The sequence below is a fragment of the Perna viridis genome, chromosome 10, assembly GCF_037379345.1.
Source record: "Perna viridis isolate PV_CMFRI_1.1 ecotype Kerala chromosome 10, ASM3737934v1, whole genome shotgun sequence".
NCBI classification, from domain to species: Eukaryota; Metazoa; Mollusca; class Bivalvia; order Mytilida; family Mytilidae; genus Perna; species Perna viridis.
The window spans coordinates 8,327,485-8,345,572 of NC_142454.1; the positions used below are offsets into that span (position 1 = coordinate 8,327,485).

At 31.4% G+C, this 18,088-nt stretch overlaps 1 protein-coding gene across 16 annotated transcripts in view; it reads right to left on the reverse strand.

Annotated features, from left to right (window-relative positions):
- LOC148604390 (rho GTPase-activating protein 26-like) overlaps positions 1-18,088 on the reverse strand; it is a 44,093-nt gene that overhangs the window by 25,515 nt on the left and 490 nt on the right. For 5 of the 16 annotated variants that reach the window (XM_088549918.1, XM_088549924.1, XM_088549914.1 and 2 more), the window contains exons 2-12: positions 11,568-11,663; positions 10,128-10,189; positions 9,179-9,247; positions 8,412-8,513; positions 6,388-6,498; positions 5,680-5,722; positions 4,717-4,778; positions 3,836-3,904; positions 3,039-3,059; positions 1,354-1,374; positions 64-127 (exon numbers count right to left, since the gene is read on the reverse strand). In XM_088549918.1, the coding sequence (XP_088406044.1) occupies positions 64-127; positions 1,354-1,374; positions 3,039-3,059; positions 3,836-3,904; positions 4,717-4,778; positions 5,680-5,722; positions 6,388-6,498; positions 8,412-8,513; positions 9,179-9,247; positions 10,128-10,189; positions 11,568-11,663 (720 nt within the window). Of the gene's footprint in view, positions 1-63; positions 128-1,353; positions 1,375-2,280; positions 2,299-3,038; positions 3,060-3,835; positions 3,905-4,716; positions 4,779-5,679; positions 5,723-6,387; positions 6,499-8,411; positions 8,514-9,178; positions 9,248-10,127; positions 10,190-11,567; positions 11,664-18,088 lie in introns of all 16 variants that reach the window. The other 11 variants (XM_088549921.1, XM_088549917.1, XM_088549911.1 and 8 more) reach the window with 5 other exon arrangements.

Sequence of the window (18,088 nt, forward strand, 5' to 3'; positions counted from 1 at the left end):
CCATTTCTGATATTACAGCAATAAATATCTGCACACAAAAAAAAAAACACCATAAATTCTTACTTTTTTCCATCAGATATAAATAGCCTTCCCTTGTACAACCTCCCTTTGCTTGTGTGATTGGTTTCTAAAACATCAAATAATAATCAATAGTTTTACATAATCTTCCAACTTCTAAAAATACATGGATAATACATATGTCAATTATAGTATGATTAAATATGGAATATTTTCACAATTTATCATAATTTGTTAAAATGTGTTAGTTCATTTTTTTATTTTTTTTTCGTTTCACAAATTTCACACAATGAATAGACTTAACAACTAAATATACTAGAATTATTGACATGTATAATTCAGTAGGATAATCTCTTTTTCTTTATTTGTATAATATTTGTATAAAGCTAATACACTGAAACCTGTGTAACATGACTAAAGGATTGTGTTGGGCAGATTTAAACACTGAACAATGAAAACTTAAGAACTAATAAATTTGTCAGATTAAACAGGTTTCTGGAGGTATTGGATTAGCCAGATATTACTGTAGATGGTTTTGTTGGACAGTATGTGATTTCTCCATATAGGTTTTTATATGGGTAACATTCAGGCACTTTGGACTCAAACAATAAACTGATGGGTTTCTTTTGTGATTCTGAAGGTGCAATACAAGTTCTTAAAGATATCAAGCAATTGCTTCACATTGGTGTGTGGGTTTTTTATTGTATATAAAATTCTGACAGGAAAATAAAAATATAATCATACATTTTATAGAGTTTTCAGCTGGATAAGGATTATAAGCCTTTCTTTCAAATTTGTAAGTATGATAAGCACATGAAAACCATGCAATGAAGAAGAATGTTGTCATGCATTGTGAAAACCTTCCCATAATGCACCACTTACTAATTTTACCCATTAGCCACATAAAAGCTTAATCTAATGCTCAGTAATTAATGGGCTATGAGTAAACAATATAGTTTCAGTGGACTCAAATGTACATAGTGATTTTTAAAAAATTAAGTAGGTAAATTTTGATGGTAACATCATAACATTAGCTAAACTACTAACAAAAACAACTTGACCTCTTCAAATGATATTTTCTTATATTACACTTGTGAATTTAAATAAAACACATAAAATTTGAATGGCAATCAAATAACGGAGCATAACGACAAACATTCAAAAAATAACTTTCAAAATGTTTTGTTAAACCAACAGGAAACTTTAACTGCAAATTAAGATGAAACTGCAAATGGTAATATTCATTATGTACATGCACAACAACAAAAGCACAATATGAACGAAGTCTGGTTAATGTGAAATGTGAGATGCCCAAGCAAAGCAAATGATTATTACCCCGTCCTCGTATACTTGTGACTGCCAGAAATAGAAACAGGCTGTTAGTATACCCCTAGCCTTGATTATATATTGATAGTAAAGACCCCCTCATCATCAAAAGATAGAAACAGAATATTAGTCAAGATACAAAAACCTAACTTAATCATAAAATTGTTTTATCATATGACTGCAGCCATTTCCTATTTGCATTCTATCCAAATTAATGTCCACAATTTTAACTATTGATTTCCAATCATCTTATTTCAATTTTGTGTGTGTTTTCTATACTTTTTTCCCTTTACATTCATTACTTGTTATTTTCCCAAATTTTCTTTTAATGGGATAACAGGAGTCAGACTTAACTTTCACAAAATCATCAAGATTTATTTTTCTAAATCATGAGCCCATGCAGGCATAACCTATGATCCTCAACTATACTTGCTTATTAAAATTGAAATTCTCTCCATAGAGATTTCAAGTTCATCACAATATGAAAACATTTAGTATATTTGTCAAATTACTATGTTGCAAAAAAACCAATGTCACACTATTACAGAAGAACCTTAATAACTTGATTATATTTAGGTCAAATGACTAGAGTTCAAATAATTCTAAGGTCTGGGTCACTCCATTAATGATCAAGGACTTTTCAAATTTATAAGCATAGGTCCTAGACCTTCCGTCTCTTATGAGGACCATTGATTTACATAAGGTATACCTACAAAAGTCCAGCAGTCCTTTTCACAAAAAGTCGTAAATTATGATGTCATAATACTTCAAACTACTATGATGTCATAACTTATGACTAATTTTACACTTACGACTTTATGTGAAAAGGACTCAAGGACTTTCCATCCTCAAAAGCAAATTTGAACCCCTGGTGACATGTTAACTTTACATTACGATCCAGAACTTCTAACGTGATAGAGATGTATAATACTTTACCAGTAATAACTGGAACGACTAATAAATAATTACATTGAGGAATATCAAATACATGTATAAGACATTTAGATTGACTGTATTTGTTTTACTTGTATTTTCAGGAAAAATTTGTGTAAAAATAAGATGCAGTAATGAAAATGTTCAGATTACCATTGCCTCTATTTCTTATTAGATTTTTCATGAAAATAAAATTTCAAGAAACTAAAAGAAATGAATAATTATCATAAATATATATATATATATAATAAAAAGACCACACAATTCCACTGCAATCTCTGTATCTAAGTTCTAATAGTTTTCTGAATTTAGCATATGTAGGTGCCAAAAAATATATGAACTAACTTGAAACTAAATGTTTAATATTTTGACAAGGGTGTTTAACAACAAGTCATTTATATCTAGCCTTAGTATAAGGAAAGAAATTAAATTCTACTACGGTTGTGACCTTATTTCAGTCTGTTAGTCTTATTAAAGGATGTTAAATATACTTATTTTTCTACCAAATTTTAAACGCTTTTTAATTTTGATCGTATATTTAATACATTCTATCTTCAGCAGAAGAAGGGTCTGAGTTATTTGCCCTTGTTTTAAGTTGGTGTAAGAAAAATCATTTTTTCAGTGAGTATCAACTTAAAGTCATTTTACAATGAAAACTATTTAAATTGTTACTATTTATACAGTAACATAGTTCAATTGTATAAATACTATGCATTTTACTTAGTGATATTAAAAAGCATCCTTCTACATCAATTATTTACCACTTGATAACACAGAACTGCCTGCAAATGACATCATGCTATAAGCCTAACATGCTGTTAATATACTGCTTCTCTTTCATTCCAAAACCCTATCCTCACATACATTGCCAAGAAAAAAGAAGTAGAAAACTCAATTTTTTTCCAGCATTACGTCTTCAATTACACATTAAAACTTTCAATTTTAGTTATAGAATGCTAAAAATATGATATATCATATTTTATGAAATGACAGTACTATGGACATCTTTCTCTTACTAATCAGGTTGTTTTAAGATCCAATTGACTTTGTCAAAGATTAATGCAAAATTGTAATACATTGAAAATACAAGTGCTGATGAAATAAATAGGTTTTAAAAGATTCCCGCAACTCGGCAGGTGTTTCTAGAAAAGCAGAGGACACTTACCTACCTGTGCACCTGGTCCGTACTTCCAGTTTTTAGTGGAGTCCGAGTTGCTCATTTACTTTTGTTACTTTATATATAATATTTTTTAATTTATTATATGTTCTTTGTTGTGTATGTTTGTTTTCCATGTCTGCTCTTTGTCTCTGGATACCATTCTTTCAATTTCCGCTAGAATCTTGATTCCCTTGATTACTCTTTTCCAAGAAAAAATTTTTTTAAAGCCATGCAGGGAATTTTAAAGGATGAAATTAAAACATTTGAATCAGTAACTTTTGTAACTAACAAACTTATAGCTCTAACTATCCATACACTTGCATTCTCGTAATATTACAATAAATTGTCATATTTGTACTATTGTTTTTGTTTATGTTACTATGGAAACAACAAACTTACTCTGTTGTCTAACATCTTTAACATAAGATTTTCAGTGTATTCCTTCTGACTGTTAAAACTGTCTCTTGTCTGAAAACATAACATAAATACATATATATTCAAATTTTTTTTAAAATATTTATTTTAAACAATCATCTATGCCATAGTTACTACTTCAGAAGATAATAAATAATAATTGTCTATGTAGTGACATCACAGAATTAGTTAGCCAAATTAACTTGTATTCTTGAAATACCCAACATTCAGAACTGACTTGCATTGGCTCATTTAATTAATAAAATTTTCATTTGAAGTAATTTCTGTATTGGCTTTGCCTCAGGCCAATTCAAAAATCATCAGGAAACAAAATTTTGCAAATTACATGCATAAATTATCAAAGAGAAAAATGTGTAAAACTGAGTTATAGCATGATCTTTTTTTTAATTCCAAGGGCAATAACTCTGCAAATAATCAACCAACTGAAACTTTATCTGTAACTTATCATGGTGAAGCTCAATTACAAATGAATATCTGTAGGCATGACCACAAAAAGTGTGAAAACTTATTTGCTGGACTGAAAGACAGACAGAAGGCATGCAAACCTTAAGTCCCTTCCACTAAAATGGCTGATAGAGGACTAATAATATTTTACAATGTACATTCACACCAAGCCCTGCTTTACGTGTATTTTCACACGCAGCATTTATATATTTGATGTATTAGGTGCATTGTATCATGCCGAAGTATTGAGGTATCATAAAATATTCTCATCCTATCATACAGCTTGTAAAAAATCTACCGGCATGCATTTTGTTTTTACAAAGCAAGCATGTGGACCCTAACTTTGTACAGTGTGGTAAACATTCATTTTTTACCCTGAGCACTAAAATTTCATACCATACCTTTTGAAGTGTTTTTTGTAGATTTTGTGAGTATTCTTTCAATTCTATGTTAAACTCGTAGCCTACAAGACATAAACACATTCCATTAGAAGTTAGAAAAGTGTAAAGTGATAAACAATAATTGCTATTTATCTATTACCTACAACATTCATAAGTGATTTTGGTGATGTTAAAACTTACATGCAAATATTATTACTTTTCTTTCAATTCTTTTAGCTTCAAATAGTACTGACCATAGTAGTTATTACTAGCATCTAAACTTTATTAATTCTATCAATTAAGTACCAAAGCATGCTATAGTTTAAAAATGTATTTCATATCTTCATGCATATTGCTGCTCCCCCTTAAAAAAACACTAGATGGAAGGAGATATATATCAGTAATTTCCATACCATCTTTGGTAACCAAACTTGTACACAGTTTTTATGTATATTAGGAGATACTATGAATTTAAAGGTCAAAAGTGACTTGTCAAATGTCTTGTTATATTGATTTTCCTGGCGATTAAACTTAAAATTTCCCCATCATCAATAGTCATTCAGCTTTTCAAATGTCCTAAAGTATTGTCTTCATCTGTACATTTTTAAGGACTGAGCTGTATCATATAATAATTAGGAATTCTGCCCTATTTAGGACCTTAACTAGAGGTTACAAGAGGTCATCCTTGATTGGATAAGGATACCAGATGTCAAAACAACTAGATATAAAGTTAACACCAGTCTCCAATGGTAATGTATTGACCTCAAAAATATAATTATTTTTCAATGTGTTAAAATCTGATTTGAAATAACATCAGTTAAAGAACTTTATTTTGCACACTGACAAAATAAAATCTTTTTCCAATTTGTTAAATTGGTATGATTTACCTTAAATTACGACACATTAACAGAATGAAGTACAACTAGGTACAGATGGCTTAAATGATCCCTGAAGTCATTATGGTTAAGTTAAAGAAATACTGACCTTGGTGATAGAATGTGAATAGACTGTACATGAAGGCTAATATCTGAAATAAAGAAACAAGAAATAATGCATCATTTACATTATCAATGTTTTTAAAGGAAATATGATGTTGATCATACAGACATTATAAAAGTGTAAAATGATGCTGCAATTTAAAGCCCAGAAAGAATTTTGCAGCATCAAAAAAAAATGCAGAATGTAGCAAAAACAAATTTTTCCCATGAAAAATACAAAAATGGAAATTCTTTTTTAAAGCATGATATCACTGCAAATAATGATAAGTTAATAATTTTCTCCTAATTGTAACTTTCAACTTACTGATACATTCTAACTACATGAGAACAAAACATCCATTTGATAACATTGAATGCAGTCATTTGATAACATTGAATGCAGTAGCCAAACAAAAAAAAATTAGTATCGATTTTTCTTAAGATGAAAAAGAGTTTCTTCTTATATTTTTTTTTTTAAATTTAAAAGATTTGTTGTGTTCAGGTTATTTCCACTTCAATTCTTCCTTTCAATTTTTATTGAAACACCTTAATAATTACTTCTATTCACTACATTTTGAATATTTCCTCATATCATTTTTGTTTGATTAAGCCAATTTCACCTGACTTTTATTGGACAGTTTTTGGTCTTGTTTCTCAAAGCCACTTTTCTTATTATCTAATCAAATAACTTTATACTAAAGCTTCCTGAACATACGGTTTCAATAAAGTCAAACTTCTTTCTTTCTTGTACTTCTTGTACTTTGAGGACATATTTCATGGAAGCTTCTCTAAAGCCCCGGATCTCTAAATCTAACTGTGCATCAGCCTGTAAGTATATTTATATTAATGAGACTTCATTTCATTCAAATGTAGGCAGAAATTTCATAGTAAGTATTCATGTTCCTGGCTGAAAAATGTACAGTAATTTTTACATAAATTCTTTAATACTATTGAACAGGAAATTTTCAGGGTTTTTTTTGACAATTTTGTGTTCTGACCTGTAACATGAAAATAAAACTAGCATGAGTATTTCCAATTAAAAAGATTATAACACGCTATAACAAAAAACACTAAATTTAATGCTGTGAGAAAATAAATTGAAAGTAAACCAGAGATAAACAGACTCAGTGAATACATCCTGGTTTATATAATTTCATTAGATTATTAATAATCATTCTGATTTGTCTGCACATTTACTGTGAAAGTACTAATAATCGTGGATACCAATTTTCATGGATCCAGCTTTCTATGACATCTTTTTGCACGGCCCTGCGCCATGTATTCAAACTTTGTTCACACATTACAAATCAGCAATGTATTTCCCAATTACATGTGTTTATTAATATATATCTGTGATAAATCAATATGATTGGCGTATATGTTTTTTAAAACGGTAATACAATGTTTTGATTGGCAATTTCCAGGGGTTTAATGTGCCAGGGAGTGATACGCATGTGTAAACAAATCTCAGATCAGTCAAATTCGCAATTATCACCATCCGCAATATCAATAAGGTCCAAATAAGCTGAATGATTTCTACTGTTTTTTAATGAATAAGATTTGAAAACTTTTCATTTAATAAAATACAGAAAGTATCAAGAGAGTTGAATTAAATATGAGAAATATCAGAGACGGGGGAAGACGATACTGAATTTATACAACAATGCCTTAACGATCTCTGTATTTATCTGACATGGAAAAGCAATCCAATTTGCTTTACTTTTTTGAAAGGGTGATTGCTCAACTGCCAAAAGCTCTAAAATATTGTTTAATGATACAGATTCGGATGAAAACAACATTTGACTGTCTAAGTTCTTGTGGTTAAATTATAAGAAAACTTTTTAATGGCACCAACAAAATGACCACACCTACTAGTCATTTTAATTTCTCTAGAGCTGTGGACCTATAGTCAAGCCTATAGGGAAGGGAGAACCTCACCTTAGTATAACTGAGTTAGACAGAACAAATAGAAAGATTTACCATAATTGTTGATTATAAATTTCTATGTTGAAGCTTGTGCTATTAAATATTTCTCATTCAACCTTATCATACTTTCTTTGGCAATTTATTTTCTGTGTGAAAGGACATGAAAATTTGTCCATCCAGAGAGTGAGCCATGTGTTCAATTTGATCCATGGAGATATTTTCAGAATACACATCAATGAGAATCTCTTATTCATTGAGAAACCAAATTTCATGGTTTGTCTACCCACAAAAACCATGAAAATTGGTACCCAATGAACAATAGTACTTTCACAGTAGGACAACGAAGGTTATTTTGTATAAACCAACTAGGTACTGTAACATCATTGATGTTTATAAGTCACAGTCCATGATTTAAATCGTCCCCAACTAAATAACTTTAACAAAGGATTGAATTATAATTTAGACTGGAACTGATTAGAAATAAAACTTTAAGTATTATTCTTAATTTTTATCCAAGGAATAAAAATATCAGCTAAGGGCCACCCATTGGTCTTCAATGAATGATTGATGAAATCCTTACACCACAGGGCAGGCTGCAGCTGGTCCCAAAACATTATTATACACAGATACAGCAAAAGAGTTGCCCCTATATACTCATGTAACATTAAAAAATAAACTAAAGGTGAAAATGAAACAAGACATACAGAGACCAGAAATTCTTGACTTGGAATAGGCACAAAAAATGTGGAGGGGTTAAAGTACTTTGGCGTGATCACAACCCTCCCCTTTTAAAATCATGTGTATGTATCTTGCCTCTTGTAATAAATTGTCATTCATCTTGGTCTTCAGATTCAGATATCTCTCTAATGACTGACATATCTTAGCAGTATTTTTGTCAAACTGTCTCTTCTCATCCTGAAAAGATGGAAACAGAAAACGTATATAATCTGAAAATTGAAATCACTCAATGTAGCATTTACAAAAGTTTTTTCATCAACAGTTAAATTCAAGAGACGAGTATAGCTAAAATTTGCAAATCAATTTGAAAAACAGCTCTACAGACCATATTGTGTGGGGCATGCCCTTTTTGATGGGTTTTAACTTTTATAAAGACCTGACCTTTTCTGTAAACATTTCCAAAATAAATGTTGATGTATGCATGATGTTCCTTAAAATTTACCATTATGGACTAGGGTGACCTTTTTTCATCTGGATTACCCTCTCATTTTAAAAGATGTAAGGAATACTAAAAGTATTTAATTTAAACAGGAGGTTGTATGTATTGTCATGTTAAGCATACATCAGTTGTAATCAAAATTTAAAGTCCCATGGTAAACAGGAAGTAGATTGGCATACTGATAAAACATTGATTGAAGAAGCAATGTACAAGTCATTGTAATGTGTATTGCCCATTAGAATTTACAAGTGTGAACAGACAGACAGGCAGAGTCAGACACACATATAGGGGAGCTCTGTAGAAGTATATTTTTAAGTACATATTGTAATGATAATGTTAACAGAAATAATATCACTAATGTTTACAACCAATTAAAGTAACAGAGGTTGACACAGGCCGCTACCTTGATTGAGTTGATCTGCTGTTTCCTGAAAGATTCCAGCGTAGTAAAATGCTCTGTTGCTTGAGCAAGCTGTAATGATAAAACACAAGCTTATTAGATTTTATTTAGTACATTTTAACAACTGTTAACCACATTTGACATTTTTATTACCAGAATGATTGTAGGAGTAATCAAGGGAACCAAGATTATAGCGGAAATCAAAAGAATGTAATCCAGGGACAAAAACCAGACATGGAAAACAGACACAAACAACAAAGAACATAAAATAACCATAATACATACAAAGTAACAAAAGTAAATGAATAACCTGGACTCTACTAAAAACTGGGAGCACGGACCAGGTGCACCGGTAGGATAAGTATCCTCATAGAATATCCTCTTTCAATGCATGTGCTATTATTACATTTGACCAAATTACCCAATACTTTAACGAACGAGAATTGGGTAACAGTATTCCTTTAACACTAACTTATAACATTTCTTCATTCATTTTTAAGATATCAAAGGATGGATTTTAAAATTTGTTACGTCTTGTTTTTTATTAACTACACATGTTCTTTAGTACTGATATATATCATAAACTTAATCAAACATGTTTTCTTGGTGATTTTCTAGTACAATTATCACAGAGTTATATTAAATTAAAAATCAATTAAGCTGTCAATGGATGTTACAGTATACTGTATTTACTGACCATCATTATACAATATAAATTTTTAAAAATAGATGGTAACATCGGGTGCCTTTCTCATCATATGTCTCTTAATTCAAAACTCATAACAAACTCTTATTTAACAATCATAATGGTGGGAAAGTTTACAATGTAATCCATTGCCAATTTTTAAGAAAACAATTGAGAGTTGTAGAATTCCATTAATTCAATAACAATCCAGTTTCATTCCATACAATAAAGAAGACATTATAATAATGTGAAGAACAGCTGTAATACCATTCTCTCTCGCTCTTCTTCAACATTAGCAATCAGGCTACCAAATTCTTTCAGTGATCCAGCTGCAATATAGATATAGTAAATCTGTGATACATGTACATGTTATTGAAATATTACTCTGTAACTGTTACTGAGGATATGTAACATATTTCATCTTAGTTAACAAGATGTGTTACAAAAAATATAATGACATAAATAAACCTGTCAACAATCTAATCTCTTTAATATAAATTTTATAGAAAAATATTCCTTTCAGACAGTCATCTATTTCAAAAACCCTTAACATATTTGTCATGTTAGTTCAAATGACCATTGATTGAAATTTATACTTGAAAATAGCCAGAAAATCATGAATATACAAGATTTCGTGTATTGAAAATATACCAGTATATGAATGTATGTGAGCAGGTATTCAGATCTTTTTCAGAACATAAAATAATATTGAAATGTTCAGTCAGATTGCACATTTCAAAAATTTGAACATGTACATACCAGTACTTTAATAGAATTAGGTCAAAACTAAACACTGTATATGCAGCCTCTAAGTAAGGTTTTATTTTTTCACCATTGAGAACTATATGTATATCATAAACTCTGAATGTTTGTAAAAAAAATAGACATAGGACATATTTATGATCTATTCTTAACTCAAATATTTTAATTTATGTAATTGACAGTCTGCTTTTTCTTGCATCATTTATATACCTTAACCATCTTGGAATGTCATATAACACCACTTAATTTCTCTTTGTAACTATGAAGATTTTAAAGTCAACAGAAGTATACCACATATTATATACAATCTACCTTACACTTGATGGGTTAGTATTTCATCTTGAGAAGTTAAGTATGAATCACTTTGTTAAACATTAGTAACTTGTACTTCTCAACAGTAAACGAGTTTCCATAAAGTAAACTTTGAACACCAGGGTCTCCTTTAAATAGTTAGGTGTAGTCAGTCACGAGGAACAAGCTACTTGATATTATTATCTTAATGTAGGCAAATTATACAAACGTGATGAATTGTTACTATTTTTTATTTCACATGGAAAAGTTTTTTTTATGAACATTAAACAGAAATAAATAAATGAGTTGGAAAAAATTACTGGGACTCAAAATGAAATTGTCTTCCACAAAAACATAATTTGACAAAAGAACATTCAATCAAAACCTTTTTACAAGAAACATTAATGTTACACCCCAAAGAGAACAATTTGAATTACTGGCTACTATTATCTACAAAATCAAAGTAACATGTTGTCAATTCTTAACCATTAAAAACCTCAAAACTATAGTCTAGCAATTATACTTGACCTGCCTAAAATGACAAAGTTAAGGTTTTTTACTCTTGCTTAATAAAACAATACAAGATATAAACTTTTCCCAACGTTTGTGTCTAGCAGTGAAAGTCTACCTCCATGTCCCACAAATGTATCTTACCTATTCTTGCTTCATCATCTGTAAGTTTCTCACCAATACACTCAAACTTAAAATCCTTTAACCTCTGGGCAAAACTTTTATAAGCCTTGCCTAAATCTGAAAAATAAAACAAAAAATACCAGTTAAATTCTTCCACTCACCATATGGACATATTGTACTTCTCTTTGGCTTAAAACTTTTCTTGTGCAAGCTTTTTGTCAAAATCATCGTGCTTAATGCACATCTACAAATTGAATCAATTGAATAGTTCAAGTAGAGATCTATTTACAGGATAATTAGACAGACAAACAAAAGGATTCCTCTATTCCACTTGCCCTAAAATTACCTTGAAAGAAATATTCGACATTGTTGAGTTGGAAACCATCTCTGTGGCCCAACTTTGGTAAAATGCTTACATCAGCTTGCATAAAATCATTAATTTGACTGTTAGGTCAAAGTTCAACCACATAGGTCATCAACAATGGTAAGCCACACATTGCCTTGAAATAAACTACCCTCGTGCCCAATATCAAAAAGCCTACACCAGTAGATAAAAAAGTTACATCCCAGATACATATCTGTCATTCAAAAAACATTTATTTCACCTTGAGGTCAAAGTTCAAATTCAAAGGCCTCTAATCACAGTAAGTAAACATTTACCCTCATGCCCAATATCAAAAGCCTTCACTAAAAGAAAAAAAGTAAGTACATATGTACTTGGACAAAAATCTTTCTTGCAAAAATCATTAAATTTGACCTTGAGGACAAAGTTCAAGGACAAAGGTCACAAACCTCAGTGGGCAACATATCATCTTGAGCTGATCTATTCTCATACCACATATCCAACACCTATGCCCATAGACAAAGAGGTTATAGACCAGACATGATTGCATGGACAGATTAGGGTGTCTGCCTTTTTTCGTAAATCTATCTACCATGTAAATGAAGTCAAAGAAAACAACATAAGGAACCATATAACTCTATACTACACTGGCCCCAATACTGTGTTAATGATACTTTCAGGAAACTTCCTAACTCATGATCAGTGTGTGTATTTTATTTTAATACATTATTCCACTTACAGTGAGTTAATGTCAATTTCCTAATCAATTATTCTATTGTGTATCCTTGAACTGACAGGTCTGGAACCAGTTAATATGCAATATGCTAACATTTATATAATTACTGACTACAAGCACATCACTTACTGCAAATTACAGTTGATTTACAACAGGAAAGTCTAGTACTGGTACACGTATCAAGAAAACAAGATTTATAAAACTCCTTCAGAAAGTTGGAAAGATATCAAATTGATATAAAAATGAAATGCCTTGAGGAATTACATGTAGACTACTGGCTCTTTACTGAAAAAAATTATTTATTGACATACAGAAGTCAGTACCAAAGCCATCAACTATCACAAATACCAGTGTTCTATGGTTTGTGAAATTTAAGACTCTCACTGGAGAGCTTCAAATCAAAAGTAAGTTTTCAAAATTTAACGTTCCCATTTTTCTCTTGCCAAAAGAAAGTGAAACATATTAACCCTCACCAAAAGCTTCACTGGCTCAGGTGGCGAAATGTGGGAATCCTAGAACACTGAAAAACTTGTGAAAGAGAGAAGATACAGTCATAGCATAAGTAAAAAAAAGGTTTTAGTAAACATGTACATGTAATTCACATATTCTCATTCATTCATTTAGAGGAAAGTTAATTGTGATAACTATGGATAAGTATTGCACTATTAAAAATAATCAGAACACAGAACTTTACCAATCTTGTGGCATACATGTACTGACTTGTGATGGACGACACTTTCTGTAAGTTCAAACAATTGCTATGCATCACAATGTAGAACAAGTGTAAAAGTATAAAGTTCTATAAATCTCTTGAAAACTTCTGAATGGTAACAAACATTTTTATATCAGAATTTTGAAGCTGACCTGTAAGTAATGACTTTTGACTACCGGGTACAATAATTTTATTGGGTCTTTTTTTCACTACACGTAATAACAATGCATGTCAACTTAAAACTGAAAAAGTAAGTTATCACATGCTTAAAATCTGTTTTGTACATGATTGTTTTGTTACATGTACTGATGATAACCTTTGAGTTGATTGGTCACTTGATCAGGATGATATGACAATATTTAATAACCATATTACATTGTACATCAAGACCCACTTACACAGAACAAATTTTCAATTAACCCACTTTCCCAATAAATAATTCGATCAATGAAATTCTACAAAATTTTTTTCTAATTATAAACTATCTATATATCTTCCTCTAGAGACAATAGAAAGTGAAGATATATATAAGGGAAGTTATTCTCATGTGACACAAGTTTTCACATCCTGACCTTGTATTATTCTTAAAACGTTGTGGTTATATTGTTATACTTTGAAATTATTTTTTTTATTATAAAAAATGTATAAAACAGTAGTCTACAAAAGCATTAAAATGACCATACAAATAACATGTGGTGAACCAACATATACTGAACAACTATATGTAGTTGTATACAATGTACATGTACTACTCAGTATATACATGTACATGTTATAATATAGTTTATGTAGGATTGGTACATGTATATGTATGGAAAATGAAACAATTTGTGCACAGTAGCATAACAAAACAAAAAATAACACAAAAATTTATGACCATTTTAAGCATATGATGAAGACACATTCCTAATAAGAGGTCACACTTTCCTGGGGCACCAATTAGCTTTTACTGCAGGAATAAAAGATCTGAGAGCAGTTGACTGATTGATTGATTATTGAAGTTTAACGCCCAAGCAACAATATTTTAGCTATATTCAGGTGATGAACATGAAATGGATGATAAAATAAACATGAAATGATGATGATGAAATGAAAAAAGGGATGGAACACAAGGATAAAAGGATTGACAAATTTTGATTGCCAATTAAAAAAGAGAGGGATGGGTAGGGTTGGGCAATTTAGCCTCCTATGTCAGAGCGCAAAGGCTCCTACTCCTATTGAATACCACAACAGAGTTCTTTAATGTGCGAGGAACGTGGCATCTTTCCCACCATGGTGCACCACTATGGTTTGCGGTCAGGTTTTCCATAATATAGCCTGACAACCCCAGCATGTAACACGCCAGGGGTACCCAATTCCACCACCTGAGGCACACAACCCAGTTGCTCTGTGAGCAGAGTGCCCTAGCCCCCGGCTAGGGTTCTGAGCACTAATTAGTCACCTTTTATGACAAGCTTAGCGCTGCTGCAGGCCTACTCTTTTGACACCCAGACCTGCACGGGGTTGAGGTGTATCCATAAAAAAATCTTTTACAGGGAATCTATGTAATGAAACAGAGCAATGACCGGACCATCTTCAACTGAACCTCAAAATATACAAAAAAATTGTACTAATTACAATAATTGAGAAGTCAACAATTCCTTTAAGAAAATTAAATGGCATTTTCTTCATGCAGGTACAATCCATCTACTCTTGTTTTAGAAACTAAATCTAACTGTAACATGAAAGTTTTCCTATAAAATAACATCCTTTTCATTTGTTTACATTATGACTGAAAGCAAGATTTTGAATTTCAAAAGAGATGCAAGCTTCTATGGGTAAAAAGATGTTTAAGTATCCAATAAATCTCACTTTATTGCAGTGTTGTGCAAGTAATTAGTTATTCTTTGTTGATGGGTGTGGATATACTTTTATGTTCTGAGATTAAATGCTTCATTTCAACTCATTCAACAATCTTTTTTTACTTATTAGCATCATTAGCATCTGTGGTAAGGAATAAAACATTCCTATAAGTGCTTGAACATTGGCAAAAACCCATCTTTAACAAAAAATTTGCAATTACTGAATTGCAAGACTAATTTAAACCCAACAAAAATTTCAAGTTATAGACAATGCTCTGACCACTGCAGTGTACATTCCACAGGAAGTATTGGCATACATCATTAATATGTGTATTTCCTATCAAATGTACACATTGAAAAGCTGACTAAAAGTTACAGGGTAATCAGAGGGACAAGCACCTGCTAATGTTTAAACAAAATAATAAGAAGCTATGGTAAATCTAACAACGGAGTAAATACAAAGAAACATTGTGCTACTTAAACAACTAGTAAAATGAAAGGCTTTTTTACAGAGTTTGCTTAAAATTATGGCAGTTCATAAATCATTATATCTGGAGACACCTTATCTGAGTTGTCAAATATCTAATGACAACTGAATCAGGTACATTATAACAGCTTTAGAATCTATGAAGGAGTTACAAACTTCATAACTTACATGTACATGAATAATGTACCTGCAGTTTTACTTAGCCTTGCTATTTCACCTTCTTTTTATCTTTCACTTTAATCACTTGACTCAGAAAAACTGCAGATTTTTTTGTTACCCTGCATGCATCATGCCTTCATTTTCAGTTCCATGCTGATGCAATAATATATTTACATGTAACTTGTCACTTCAAAATGATAGGGAAACTTTGGAAGAGCAGTCGTTTCTAGTATCTTGGTTCCCTTGATTACTCTTTGAATGATGCACATATAAATCCAAATATTTTGTAGTTAAAATAATGACTACTTTATTCATGTATTAATAAGCAAAGGTCTTTTTATTAGTTCATAAGTTTGTACATTTTTTCTTCATTACACTGTCTCAAGATACATTATGCATTGCTTCCTGTTATATTGAATTTTAAGTTAAATTTGTTCCTGCAAAATGTTTACATACATGTACGTTAAGTACATGTGTTCACTACAAGTCCAAATCTAGTAAGGCCAAGTAAAAAATGTCTGTTTGCTGATACCCAATCAACCTTTTTTTTTTGAGAAAACATTCTTCAGACATTAAGTTTCTGGTAATATTGCTTATGTTGTCTGTTAATATTTGAACTGAATTTGTATCATATTAGTATCCATATCATAATGGCACAGTCCCTGAACTAATCTGCACAACTATTTGTTGGACCAATGACCGCTGACGGATCGATAATCAATGACTGGTGACAGACCTGATTGCAGATTTTTTTATAAAAATGAAGGATGACCGCTTCATTCGAATTAAAGAATTTCAATTGGAACGAATCCAATAAACTACTATGATAAATTTACCATAAATGTAAGACATTGAATCCACATATTGTATTTTGTTGAATTGTAAAATAAAATTTATTGATTGATGTTTAAATTCATTGCAAATATATGTAAATATGTGTAAAAATTGACAAACGAAACATAGGAATCTGTAAAATATATTGACTGCTCTATGGTCACTTGATGCAATCATCGGTTTAACTGATCAGTTTGACAGATCGATGACTGATCACAATTTTAGTTGTATGGTTGGGTTCAGGTACTGTAAAGGTTAGATTATACCAAAGAATGAAAATGTTACAATGTGACATTCCTTGAGAATGTTAGAGTGCTTGTCCTACAAAGAATGGACAACCAGATGAAGACATTAACTAATAGGTTTTTTTGTTGTTTGTTGGGGTTTAACGTCCGAGCAGCAATATTTCAACTATATTCAGACGATGAACATGAAATTGATGATAAAATGAACATGAAATGATGATGAAATGAAAAAGAGATGGGACACAAGGACAATGGGGTTGACAAATTTGATTGCCACTGGGAATAGGGAGAGGTGGGTAGGGTCAGGCAATTTGGCCTCCTGTGGCGGAGAACTATGGTTCCTACTCCGGGAGAATACCACAGTAGGGTTCTTTAATGTGCGAGGAACGTGGCATCTTTCCCACCATGGTGCACCACTATGGTTTGCGGTCAGGATTTCCGTATTATAGCCTGACAACCCCAGTATGTAACATGCCAGGGGTACCCCATTCCACCACCTGGGCACACATCCCAGTTGCTCTTTGGGAAGAGCGCCCTAGCCCCCGGCTAGGGTTCTGAGCACTATTTAGTCACCTTTTACAACAAGCTTAGCGCTGCTGCAGGCCTATTCTTTTAACACCCAGACCTTACGCACGGGTCTTAACTAATAGGGATTACATGTAAAAGGTTACAAAATCACACTCCATTATATTTAACAATAGTGATTTCAATGAAGGCAGTGGCTGCTCGTCCATGCATTCATGGACAAGAAGCCTCTAGAGGCTAATGTCCACAATCACGTCAATAATATGCGGAATCCTGACGGTTACGGAAATATTGATTTATGACTTTGTGAACTATATTTGCTGAACAGTTTTCTATTGGATTAAATTGCTTGTTCTAATGTGTGTTGATGGATGTGAGAGTGAGACAATAAGCTTTTGGATAGTGTCAGATGAATCTAAGTATATGATAAAAAACATGATGATAATTTTTAAAAAAAAACACTATCCAAAGTGGGAAAATATAGCATGCATAATGGCAGACAATTATATGAATGAGAGAAATACATCTTTGTACTTTGTGTGAAGAACTACCACAAGCCTGTATTCAAATATGTGACATATGTCATTAGAAAACTGTTCAGTAAACATAGTTCACAGTCATAAATCAATATTCCCAAAATCCTCATGATTTCGTAACTGT